Source organism: Tiliqua scincoides, chromosome 1, assembly GCF_035046505.1.
Source record: "Tiliqua scincoides isolate rTilSci1 chromosome 1, rTilSci1.hap2, whole genome shotgun sequence".
NCBI lineage: Eukaryota > Metazoa > Chordata > Lepidosauria > Squamata > Scincidae > Tiliqua > Tiliqua scincoides.
Window position 1 is genome coordinate 200,103,141 of NC_089821.1, and position 13,923 is coordinate 200,117,063.

At 41.5% G+C, this 13,923-nt stretch overlaps 1 protein-coding gene across 2 annotated transcripts in view; it reads right to left on the reverse strand.

Moving 5' to 3' along the window:
• The window catches only part of MAN1A1 (mannosidase alpha class 1A member 1), a 79,996-nt gene that overhangs the window by 16,566 nt on the left and 49,507 nt on the right, over nt 1-13,923 (reverse strand). For both annotated transcript variants that reach the window (XR_010793699.1, XM_066613872.1), the window contains exons 6-9: nt 6,519-6,642; nt 5,177-5,270; nt 3,941-4,056; nt 1,313-1,532 (exon numbers count right to left, since the gene is read on the reverse strand). Coding sequence is in view for 1 of the 2 variants with exons in the window: in XM_066613872.1 (XP_066469969.1) it covers nt 1,313-1,532; nt 3,941-4,056; nt 5,177-5,270; nt 6,519-6,642 (554 nt within the window). In the remaining variant the exon portion in view is untranslated. The remainder of the gene's footprint in view (nt 1-1,312; nt 1,533-3,940; nt 4,057-5,176; nt 5,271-6,518; nt 6,643-13,923) is intronic.

Here is a 13,923-nt window from a genome sequence, read left to right on the forward strand (position 1 = left end):
TGCCCTTGCACAAACTTACCTCGAGAGTTTTACTCCCAAGAAGTTTGAGAAACCCTGCTTTAGATGTTCTGCCCGCCAGGGTTCTGAGTAGCCTGGAAGCTTGCATATGCCAACCACGCACAAGACAGAATAGCATTTCCTGCTGTACAGGTTGCTTTGGAACCTGAAGCAACTGTTCAATTCTACACAGATAGTAGTCACATGCAGAAATTCTACAGCATCTATTTTGCTATATAAAACATTTATTTAAAAGCAATTGACTTAAGGTACATAGTTTTAGAAAGTTGTGTACAAATCTATTAAACTTGTTTTCTCCATAGCAAAAGCAGAGTTATGGGCTGCTTGCAGATGTTCATATTTGGAAACTTGCAAACAACTGAGTGGGAGGACTGTCTAGCTTTCCACACATGTCTGTCAAACTGCTATAGGCACTCATTTCAATGTTTGCTGCAGGTGCCAAAAAGCTTGCTACCACATTTTTAAGAAGTTAACTCCTTTAACTGGTTCATAAGAGAATAGATTTTAGGCATTGTCACACAGCAGCTATACCAATCATAGCTTCAGCCTACTTTAGCAGAGAGGTTTTATCATCATCTGACCCACATGAATGGCACTCTACAAAGGGCAAATGCACAGTGAAACAGCAAGGGGGTGCATCTTTGTTGCATGACTATTTTCCAATTTTACAGAAATTCAACCACTGAATCCTCATTTCATGAGAAAACTTTAAGCCCTTCCTGTCTCATAATATATGAAGACAGGAATTACATGCAATAGGAATTCAACACATACAGCCCAATCCTACTGGGCTGCCCCGGTGGTGGAATGCATGTTCTGCTAGTACTGGTTGCAGCAAAGCAGGCGTAAGGGTACTCTGGCAGCACACTGAGTTGTGTGCTTCTGGAGAACAGGTGGGAAGGCTCTTCCCCCATAGGTTGCTGGCCACAGTGGAGGGGCCGGGGGGGGGGGAGAAAATGGAATGGAGAGGCTGCACAAGGGAGTGGATCTGGCACTGATGGCACCTACTAGATCTATCCCCTCTGGCAGCAACCTCCTTACAACCTCTCTCTTCTTGGATATGCACCAGTGAACACTCCAAGGAGACCCATTGTGAGGTGGGAGGCTTATGAATGGGTAAGGGGATTTAAATCCCCTTTCCTTTCTGAAGCCTCACAATCCTCCCCCCCACCCCACTGGATACAGTGCGGCTGCACTGGAGGGGAGGAAGAGAATAAGATTGGGCCTAAAATTAATACAAGATGAATGCTCAACACTAACCATGAAATAAGGGCAAACTTGAAATAGTGCTTACCTGTGCGATCGTAAGACTCATGACATGTGCGGGCAATTTCAGCACCAAGTTCAATGTGATGTCCAGTTTTATCAGGAGGGGCTCCATCTGCACCCAGAACAAACATCCCACCAGCAAAACAAGTGAGGTGGCCCATTTTATGTTCAAGCAGGCCACCTTTCCACTCAGCAATGTAAGTCAAACCAGTGCTAGATTTTCTGATCAGATGGGTCTCTATGGACTGGGAAAAAAATCAAAATAATTTTGCATTTCTAAATAAATAAATGTGAGACAGCTAAACACTTCTGTTACTAGCACTAACTGAAGTGCTTTGCATTAACTGAATCCAGTTGAGAAAAAATACAGTCCACGTCTAACATATATTATTTTCCTATTTATTATGAAATACATATTCATGGAAGTGAGGACTGAATACACATTTAGCTACAGAAACTTCTTTATAGCTATTATGGAAAGAATTACAGCTCTGAAGTACAGTGATTGCATTTGCAAGGTTCAACAATAATCCTAGTGATGTGATTCTGACAGTGATGTGCAGTGAGGTCAATGGCTGGGGAGGCACTTGCTATGGGTAGCATTCTGGGGTGATACCCAGCCACAATCAGAGGGAAGGCTGAGCTCACTGCTACCACATCTCTGGTTTCTCCCTGTACAGTAACAGACATCATGACTGTTACTACAGAGGGAGAGACCACAGGTGTGGAGTGATGAGTTAATCAATAAATGTGTGCCTAAGGGTGCAATCCTAACGCCTTAAGTCAGTACTTTCCAGCACTGGCATAGCGGTGCCAATGGGACGTGTGCTACAACCTGCAGTTGGGTGTCACTCACAGAGGCCCCCTCAAAGTAAGGGAATGTTTGTTCCCTTACCGCAGAGCTGCATTGCCTTTATGTCAGTGCTGGAAAGCACTGACATAAGGGGTTAGGATTGCACCCTAAGTCAATTTTCATTGGAGTATGACAGGCTAGAGTCTACCTCCCCTGACTGCATGACCCTGGGTTCTGAAAATTGGAATTCACTGATCAACCAACAAAAGTCAGAGACTGGGACTGCATGTGGGCTTTTCAGTCTGCCTATTCTGGTATCAGTCCCTCAAACAGCTAATCTCAAAGCTTGGGGGGAGGGGCGCGCGCGCTGAAGTAGCATTCCATGAAGAGTTGTTTTGGGAAGAAAAGATGAGCAACTGCATGTGTAGAGGTTCGGTGCTGTGGGGGACTTCCTGAAGTTTGGCCGTAGTTAATTCTTAAGTTGCTTAAGAATTAAGCATCCCTACTTATTACATTTCCTATTATTCAAGCACAACTGTTAAAATTTAGTACAGTATTTCAGAATATTACACATCAATCGATTTTGCTTAATCCAAAAAAACAAACACACAATCCCTGAAAATACATTTTCACAGAATAGCAAAAGGTATAAAGATATATTTTGCAGCTCAATCCTACCTAACCCACCACACGGCAATGCAGCAGTGTTGGCACAGGTTATGCTGTGTCCTGCAGTGGAATTTTGTCTGCTGGACTTCTCCTTGGGGTAAGGGCACATTTGTTACCCTCTGGGTAAGCCCTAGCAGCTGCAACAGGTCAACTTGGACTTGTGCCAGCAATACTGCTGGTGCAAGTCTGTGTTAATCCACACAGATGGACCAGGTCTGAATACAGGGTTTGGATACATCCAGTGCTAACGCCGTCAATTCCACCTCCTCCCAGGCCCAATCCACCCACTGCCCCTGTTGCCTCCCTATTTTGCCTTCCCCCTGCCCCATTCAACTTCCAGTCCCACCCTCCACCAGCTCCTGCTCTGGAATTGCTTCCTCTGGTGGGCCTCTATTGCTCTACTGATTTGCACAGGAAAGCTCCAGCCTTCCTGCCAGTGCATTTGGGCCTTGCGCTGTTGCAAAATGCTTTATGGTGTTTTTGCGACAGTGCGTGCCAGTCGAATGCATATTCTGCTGGTGCAGGCCCTAGTTAGGACTGGGCTGTTGGACATAAGAACCAAAGAGGGTCAACTTAAACAGATTTTCAACATTTACCCTTTAGTCAAGGAAATTATTCTATATGAGCACTGTAAGTGAAGGATAAACACATTTTAACAAACAAGCTATTGAAAAAGAGATAATATGTCAGACTATTTCAAACAGAATTTGATCTGGCAAATTCTTCACACTTCAAATTAATGAAAGAACTGCCTCTTTCACCAAGTAGCACATAGGGTGAGTTGTGTGGTTTGTTAGTACTGCATATTTTGACAGATGATTAGGCTTAAAATAATCTTGCTGTTCTGGGGAAACAGATTCAAATATCTGGGAGTAAAAAAATGACAACATCCATAGAGAGTTGTACAAAAATCTTCTACATACATGAAGTTACTAAAAATATTTATAAAGGGATGCATAGTCAAGTTATTCGAATAGCTGAATAATATTTTCCAATTTTTAAATCTTGCCAAGAATTCTAAATAACATTTTTCCCCAATTTGCCTGCACTATTCCTAATTTTCTGACAAAAGTAATTTCTTTAAAAAGAGGTATCTACTATGCAAACAAAACATGCATTATTTTTGTCTCCAAACTCTCTCTTTAGAGGCATGTTACTGGACTATTATACACAGAGTTCTCTCTCGTTTACCTGAACAGCATCATAATACATTTGTTTGCCTTCTTCATCCGTCTTATCTGACATCAGCCAGGCCTTAAGCAAATATTCATAAAAGCTATCGCCAAGCCCTCCAATGGAGACATGGTCTAAAAACAAGAGAACAGGTTTCTATAGTAATTCCACTTTTAATATAAACACACCCACCCACCACCTACTTCTGAAGTATAAAAGTGATTTCTATAGCAATTATATAGTAAATTTTAAAACTTTACAAATGAGCACACCAATCCTTTTTCTGTTTTTTGTTTTTTTTAATTATGCCTTAAAAATATGGATACCTTTTTCCAAACTGGAAAAACCATGCAGGGAAAGAATCCATATTTTTTTCCTATTACAATGTTTCACCTTTATAGTGAACTCCTTTTCTCATCAGACTATGACTTGGTATTTAGTTCTCTGAAATGTAACCTTTACTGTCACTTTCCAGAAAAGTGTTTTGTGGTATCAAGGTAGCATTTCACAATTCTAACAGAACACTTACAAAAATCCTTAAAGAGATAGCTAATTAATTGAATGAGCATTCACAATACAAAGAGGAAAGCTTTCCTCAAAGAATGGAGCACATTCTCTGTGATGGAAGGCTGATCTTCGAATAGCAGCATTTAAATGACCTTTACAGTTTCCTAAATGAATTACCTAAGAAACTCTTGACATTTGCAGACTAAACAGCACAAGCAGAGTTTCATCAATAATAAGTCCTGGTATTATATCCATTATTGCTAGAGACAAATCTAATTGACCCATGACGCTGCAAATCACTTTCAATTTACTGCCAAAGTAACAAAGGCTAAATAAATGTACGTGAACAATAGCAATAATCCAGGGGTGACCTTCAGAGATAACGTGCTGCTAGTCTAATAGTAACAGAAGATATTTTGCTTGACTGCAGCTGATCTTTGAGTTCATTACTCCTCATGCTCTAATGGTAATTTTTTGGAAAATATTTAGTAAAAAGCAAGCATACCCACTTCCCAAACAAATTTCCTATGAAAACCTGTACCTTCTGGAATTTTGAGAAAACATGGAACAATATTGTTGGTGCACAGCACATTCAATTGTGGATAGTGTTTTACACATAAAAACACAAAATAGTCAAGGAAGAATGAATGACCCATATTGACAAGGTAGCTCAAGTAGCTTTTAAAGATGGTTTTTGGATTACAAAGGGACAACTGTTTCTTTTTCCCCTTGAAATGATGTACTTACGCTGTCCCCACTGACCACTACTAGGATTTAGGTAGTTGGGATAAAGACCTTGTGGTTTATCTAGTCGATTTAAAACTTTCCTGATGTTCATGACCTAAAGTAAAACAAAAAGGTTAAAAATATATTGGTTTCCATGTGCATTTACAAAACTGAATGTATTTGTACAAACGAATTAAAGTATTATTCACTAAAGGAAAAACTCTTTCCATGTGCTTTTTAACATTAGCTTACAACTCCCCCTCCCACAAAATGCATTTTATACCAGGAAGGATATCGCCCAATGATCATTAGTGAGTTGCTGTTAGAATCTGAACTCCTTAAAAGATCCTTGGGCCAAAAGAGAAAACAGTCATGGTTAAGTATCACTGAAATCAACTTTCAAAGCAGACAGTACAGTGCAGTCTTATGGCCCAAGCCTAAGAAGGCCTTAAGATTCCTGAACTAGTATTCCAGCATCGTAACGTTCCTTACAGTTGTTCCAAAGTGTGACATGCCATTCCATGCAGCCTAGTCACTGCCATAAGCAGGATCCATGCACCTGCAGTCTGTCCATATTCCCTAGCAACACGTCAGCACAGGGTGAGAGGGAATGAGGCAGAGATAGGGATGGGGAGGAGGGCGGATTGAGGCAGGGACAGGGGTTGTATTGGTGACAGTGGCACTATCAATACCCTAAACCTCTTCCTGGTCTCAATTCACGTTCTCAAGTCCACTCAGACCTGTACCAGCTATATAGCTGGTGCAGCTCTGAGTAAGCCCATTTGTGTGGCAAAGAAATGTTCCCTTACCTGGAGAAGACCTTTGGGGCCTGAAACTCCCTGGCAGGATACAGTGCATACCCCGTTGGCATCGTCATTGGGCCATTAGTCATTTTTTGGAGCTAAAATTCAGAGTAATTAGCAATAGCCAAGCAATTTGTTTCCTTATGTCTTTCAGCTCAGCAACTTCAATAGAACAAGCTACTGTTTTGTAGGCACTATAAAAGTACTGTACAAAAATTGAACAGGATCATCTCTTGTGAAAATGCTAACAACTGGGCAAAGCTTCCTGTACACAAAATCCATATTAAATTTTGTTTTCCTTTGTGGTGTAAACTCAACTTAGGATAAGTAACAGATCGCTTTTTAGTCAATCCAAATGTATAAGAGCTCTATCATCATCTATAAAGTGATACAAGTGCTAGAAAATGATAGTCAATAGTATTTGTACTTCACAAACAGCACGTTCCAAAGCTGAAAGACAAAGGTTAAAGTGTGCATTCCAAACCTTATAGTTATTTATCACGTTTTCAAAAGATTCTTGATGTGCTACCTGAAAAACCTGTTATATTAAGGGATCTAACCTTTTCAGCAAACACTGGATTTCCAGATACATGGCTCAGATGTATGAACTCCAAATGCAGTGTTCCAAATTCTGCCAAAATACTGCTCCCACCTGAAGCCCAGGGCCAGTTTCGGCCAATGCCACTAAAATAAAGAAAAGTGAAGCAAGATTACAAGATACAAAACTGTTTTAATGTCATGCACTGTGTAACAGTTTGACAAAAAGTATTAAAGCCTTAAAAACTGTTAGTCTGCAATCAGAGCAAGTCCTAGTAGACAGGCTCCCATTAGACTACTTTAGTAGATCTCCAGTGTGCATGTATTTATGGTCTTCTATTTCCTATAAAGTGCTGATAAAGGGCCAGCCAGAATGATGTGGCTTAAAATTCAAAGTTCAAAAAAGTTCAAAACAATCAGACAAGTTGTATACTAAATCATTTTTCTGTGTTCCTGGATATACTCACCAATGAAGCACTGCTCACTTATGTGAGAAGGTAATTAAAGATCAGAGCCAAAACAAATAAGTTGGTTATTAGCAAGAATTTAACCAATTTGGAAGACAATTTGCAAAACACTATCTTCAAAACACCAAGTTTCAAAAAGATGTGAAGCCACATGATTGGACTATCACCAGGATGGCAAAAGGAGTTAGTCAGGTCATGCACCAGCCAAGGACTCGGTTGACTTCCTGAGTTCTTCCATACTGGTGACAACAGTGATACAAATTGGCTAGCAGACTTGTGTTGCTGCTGCTCACAATACTCCCAGCTACAAACTGACATGACCCCTATTGGCCAATGTATCATTTGCAGGGCTTGGAAAGGATGCTCCTATTTGTTCATGGGGATGAGAAGCCACCACCAAGGGATTTGACAGCAATGACTCCTCTTTTCATTCTCCATCACCATTAGGAGTGGGACACAGCAGTAGTTCTTGAAACGAGGGTGACCGCAGCATTCTCGTAAACTGCACTGCCAGGTGGCTGCACAGCTCCAAACTGAGCTCCACACACTACAGAGCTCAGCAACTTTGAAGTTTGACAATGATGTATGACATCATTGGCATGCTTTCAGTGATGGCATTGTGTCAGTTGTGACACAGCACACAAGAAGAGGTCTGCACACTCATGTAGGCCCCTTAGAATATAGGGTGAAGGTACGCTAATGTTTATTAAAAGTGCTCAAAAACTAAATAAAAAACAAAAATGGGGTTCAGTTGAGCCTAACTGAATTCGCTCACTCACACATGTTCTAGAGCGGGGCGGGGGGAGAGAATCAACAGCTAGCATTCACACAAACAGTGCAAAAAGTAGAAAAAAAACTCATTCATGCACATCACATTCACAGAAGGAAAGACAGACAATCCGAAGTGTACAGTCAATTTGACTTCACAAGACATCAACAAGGAAAAATAGCAAAGACTTATAGGGTCTTTAGTGAGATTGCATCCTCATGATGATTTCTGCATGGTTCGAGTGTGTTGCACTGCAGGGCTTGCAGTGGCAGAAGAATGAATGAGTCTGCTTGGGCAGAAAGGTCTCTAAAGTAAAAATAAGGCTAATGAATCAAGCCCTTAACATGCAAGGAGTCAGGCAAGGGAGTCAAACTGCCTTTCTTCCTAGGAAGAGAAAAAGAAGGAGCACTGAGAGGTAAGTGGCCCAAGAGGTGGACTGACCAGTATGCACTGACTTCAGCAGTTTCAGTAGTATTTGGGGACACAGAAGGAGAGAAGGTTGAAAAGGAAGAGGTATTATTGCAGAGTGTTATTGAACTGGAATGGTTCTCAGATGGAGGCTGGAATGGGGCTGTCTTGATAGCACCAGTGAGTTAAAGTTTGACAGGACAACAGCTGAGTAGGATAATGGGTCAAGTCAGTGAAACTACAACAGATGTGGAACGAAGATCATGAGTCTCTAAACAAGCCAAAGTATTTTAAATAGATTTTTGGCTCCTAGGATCCTATGGCTCCTAGGATCCTATTACTTTAGGCCAGTGGTATTCAAACTGGGGCGTCATGACACCCTAGCCTGTGGGTCCTGGCCTCTGCCGCCTTAAGGGGCGGGGGCAGCCAGGAGACGGGGCAGCAGTGCTATCTGCAGGATCGTGTCACTCAGGGGGGCTGCAGGGGCTTGGGTGCACTTGCCCAAGCCTCCTGCAGCCTCCCGGGGGTGCAGGGAGCCCTGCGCTTTTGCAGTGGCAGAGCAGATCACTCCACTCTCCCTTTCCCTGACCTCGGGCGCCCTGCAGGTGCTCATGCAGGGCTTTCCCGCACACAGGGACGGCTGCTGCAGGGACTGGTGAATGCATCCCAGTCCCTGCAGCTCCCTGAGTGACGCAATCCTGGGGATCGCATCCTCACCCCCGCCCCTGCCAAGACTTACTGTAGGTTTCAAACTCCCGGAGAGTTTGAAAACCGCAGCTTTAGGTGACTCAGTCATGAGGACCTTTGCCAGGTTCTGCGCCCCTCCCCAGCTGAAAACATGGTAGCTGGCTTGAATTGTCACTATACTGCTCCTAGACAGTGCTTAATCATGAGGCTGGTGAAGAATATTGGTAATGTGAAGCTTTCCTGCTGTTTTCCCCTCAAAACTCAGGAAGCGAAGGAGATCGCCATGGTCATAAGACAATAAATGTGCTGGTCTACTAGGATATGGAACTGGAAGGCTTCATCTGTATTTCTGAGGCATGAAATTCTATTTGAATTTAAGGAGTAAACAGATCTCTGCCCAAATTTGGGGAATTGTGCTCCATGGTTCAATGGGGTAGGGTGTGGGAGTTCAGTGAATGATGGAACCTTCTTGGTCTGTAGATCTGTGGTCACATGCCCTTAGTCCTGTACACTGCCATATTACTGGTCTGGCCCTTTACTTTCCAGGCAGGCACCTAGTACCCAGGGCATGTCTCCCGCAAGTCTTGAATTAATGGAAATAACCAAAAATAAAATACTGATTATGTAACAGTCTACAAACCTATAGGTACTTTGCAGCCCTAATTTAAAACTTAGGCAGAATTAGTCTGTGGAACTCCTTGCCATAGGAAGTAGTGATGGCATCTTGCCTAGATGCCTTTAAGAGGGGATTGGACAAATTTCTGGGGGAAAGTTCATCACAGGTTACAAGTCATGGTAGGTATGTACAAGGTAAAGGTAGGCTGCTCTGATTGCCAGATGCAGGGGAGGGCACCAGGACACAAGTTGAATCTGTTGTATAGAGCAGGGGTGCCCAAACCCCGGCCTGGGAGACACTTGCATCCCTCGGGAGCTCCCAATCTGGCCCTCAGGGAGCCCCCAGTCTCCAATGTGCCTCTGGCTCTCCGGAGACTTGCTGGAGCCCTTGCTGGCCCGATGCAACTGCTCTCAGTGTGAGGACGACTGTTCGACCTCTCACCTGAGCTGTGGGGCTCCCTCCACTACTTGCTGTTTCACACCTATGATGCAGCAGTGGCAGTGAAGGAAAGGCTGACCTTGCTTTGTGCAAGGTCTTTTATAGGCCTTGAGCTACTGCATGCCTTCATTCATTCATATAAGTTCCATCTCTAATAAATTCATTTATGTAAATTTATTCAAATTTTAAATGTAAATTGATTCATTTCTTTTTCCGGCCCCCGACACAGTGTCAGAGAGATGATGTGGCCCTCCTGCCAAAATGTTTGGACACCCTTGGTATAGAGCAAGGGTCTCCAAACTTTTTAGCCAGAGGGCAGCATGAAATATCTGGCGCAGTGCCGAGAGCCAGAAAAAAATTTAAATATAAAATTTAAATAAATAAATTAGAGATGGAACTTAGATGAATGAATAAATGAATGAATGGGCTCATTCACTCAGCCTCTCCTGCCCTCAGAACATCCTCCAGATGCAATCAGAGCAGTCAGTCAGTCAAGCAGGCCAGAGGCTTTCAGGGGACAAGAGGGTGGCCGTGGGCCGGATAGAGGCTTGCTGTGGGCCGCATCTGGCCCCGGGTTTAGAGTGTTCCCTGAAGCATTTGGTGGGCCACTATGAGACAGAGGAATCTGGACTAGAAGGGCCTTTGGCCTGATCCAACAGGGCTCTTCTTATGTTAAGTGGCAGGAAACATACACTAGCCTGTAGGGCTGCTCTAGCAAGAGTTCACTGAAAGCATGCAAAGACAGTTACAATTGTTAGCAAAAACCAAGGGGCTTTCTTGCTTAAGAATGGATTGTTCTTCAGCAGTGTCTTACCCCTGAGAGTGCAGAGCCCTACCATGGCTGAATGAATAGTAAAGGCTCTGGAATGCTTGGCAATGATATCGACAACCTCAAGAGCGCAAAAGGGAATGTGTGGGGCTTTTGTTAGAGCTGAGTAGAGGGAACCGCATTCTTCAGTATTAACAGTCTGTTTTCTGCAGCTGACTGAAGAGGCAGCATATACTTAAAGATCTTGATAGATACCTGTATTACACACATTCATAACATGCTAGCTATAGGTACTGTGCAGGTTCACATGAACCCTGGTTCTTCACCATGGTACACAGACATCACATACCAAATCATCCACAACATTATTCTTTTAATAGTAAAGATTTACGTTTAACTTTTAATTTTGACTTGTTTTAATTCTGACTTATTTTAGTCAGAAAGTTAAGATAGCAATATATTCTAACCATACAGTAATGTGCTGATTGCAGACACTTCATTAATGGAACAACATTGACATAGGAAAAATATAGCTGATCAGTGCAAGAAAACAGCTGATTCAAGGTATCAAAAGAACAGAGATTTCGAGAAAGTGCCGTTTGATATCTGGGAAATTATAAGGAATGTTTCAAATGCACTGAGCTGAAAAATGGGTTTTACTTCATGTGTTTGTATTTTCAATCCCACTGGGCACAGCTTTGACTATGCTGTATGTATTCAGTATCATTAAGAATATAGCTATCTAAAACCAACATAGTGATCTATATGTTTGGCTCTGACAGTGCTTCCCACATACTGTAGCATCACTGCCATCCTCAGGTAGTTAAATGTGTGAACTCAAGTTCATCAAGAAAGACTGTCCCCCTTTCCACAACAGGCTAATTTTATAGTTTCTCCCTAGAACCACACATGACAGTCACATGCTATTCTCCACTGAGCTTCTTTAAACAGCCCAGTCCTATGTAGATAATCCCTTTGAATTTCTGGTGCATATTCTCAAATTGGCAAGCAGAGGTTTAGAGCCTAAATCACAGGTGATGTGATGATAACCTAAATCAGCATCCATCATGAATATTCTTTTCTAGCTTTGGAAGTTACTGCTCAGTTCATTATGCCTGCAACTGAAAGACAATAAAGCAAGTTTTTTTTTCTTCAAAAGGTATTTATAATCCAACACGGCAAAAAGCATAAGTGAAAAACCTGAAGAAACAGATTTTCTCTAATTATCGCACACAACAGTAATATATTTAGAGCAAAATTTCCCCTTGACTTAAGAATGGCTCCCTCTCTTGAGACCTTTCGGCAAGGCCTGAAGACCCTTCTGTTTAAACAGGCCTTCTGAGTTCTTGGCCTTTTAACATCTTTTTAACATCTTTTAATAATTTTTACAGGCCTGATTCTTTTATGACTTGCTGTTGCTCTATGCTCTTTTTACCTATTTTTTTACTCTGACTGCTGTTTTTAGTATGTGTTAATATGTTTTTATTTGTTTTTAATATGTTGTAAGCCGCCTTGAGTCCCTTCGGGGACTCAAAATAAAAATAAAGTTATTATTATTATTATTTCTAGGAATGAAGGATCACTTGTTAAAAGAGTCACACCATCTTTAATAAAACAAACCTAGACATGTTTATTCTGAAACCACTGTTCAAGGGGACTTACTCCCAGGTAAGTGTGCATAGGAGTTCAGCCTTGGCAATGCATTAATTTAATGATTTAGCAAGAAAAATATGGTTTTAACACTAATGAAAAATCTGTTTGGAAATGATGCAGTACAAGTAGTTTCACATGAGAGCCATCTGTGTTTTGGATAGCAACACCTGAATTGCCTTTGCCATCCCCATTTATTGACTTGTTAGGTTTCTCTTCACCATTTCATGAAATCCATGCTCTCTTTACTCAACTATGCATTTGTATTTTCAGAGTAAAAATTATTTTCAAGCTGCATTTGCAGCATCCTTTCCAATATGCTTCCATCTTCATGGTGAAGACAGAAGTCTTGCAGTTCCTTTGTGCTGGAGGTGCACCTGGGATTATTTGACATTTGCTTTCATTCAGATATTGAAAGTTTGTGTGCATCAGTTCATTTGTGTTCTTGATTTTCTAATTATTTTTGGCTAGCAGAGGTCAAGATGAAGCAAGTTCTCCCCCCTCCCCAACTGGTGCTGCTGCAGTCTAGCTGCTTGTTCCAGGGTTGGCCTCTCTCTCTCTTTCTCTAATGATCTAAAGCAGTGTTTCTCAACCAGTGGTACTCATACCACTGGTGGTTCACATGGGACCTACCTTGATGCTGTTAAACTGCACCAGATGGAAACTTCTGGGGGTTAAAAATAGCTTTACGATCCACTTACTGGTTTCTTGCTCTTCCACTATTGACCCAGAATGCATTGTACAGATACTATACCATACTCAGCCACTAGATGGGATGAATAATGGAATTTCATTCTATTAAATCCCCTTATTCATCCCTTCTAGTGGCTAAACACAGTATAATACCTATACCTTGTCACAGGGCATTTAAAAGTAGACCCTGGACTATAACCCCAGTGCATAATGAGATTCCACTGTAGAAGACTATTCTAGGGAAGGAACTCCCAGGGCAGAGAAACCTTTGGTTTAGTTGGTTGACAGTTAAATTCTTAGTACCCATGCCAAGGAATAATTGCAATTAATCTATTTTGAGGAATAGTTTGAAAGATAGAAAACTCAGCCAGTAAAAGATGGAAAAAAAACCCAAAGGTACAGAGAATGAGATCTACATTTTCCTCCTGCCAGGGAGGCATTCATTAATATTCTTTAGATATTTATGCTTGGAAAGTGGCCGGCCTTACATTTCATTTTCTGTGGCAATTTTCAACAGTGTTACAGCAAAGCATGTTTCTTGTGCAAAATTGTAAAAATCTGACTTTGCACACGGCTGGATGATTTTAATCAGTTGAAGATGTTAGCTTAAAGAGTACACAGCAAATGGAAAGTTCTTAAAAAGGACCATGCGAAAATTTTACATATATTTGATATCGGTTTAGCTATTTTGGCCCAATAATTACTACTAGAGGTGGGAGAAAAATATTTTTTCACTAGTTTGGTGTCTTTCAAAAGTCAGAAGTGTAGAAAGCAGTATTGTGGTTTTTATTCAAAATTTACATTATAATTAAACTATAACCATTTTAAAAACTTACTAGGAAGATGAAATAGGTGGTATGTTAGCAAATGCAGCCAGTCATTACCCATGCACTCCATCATTAAATAGATAAAATGGTTTGTTTTCAAAAAA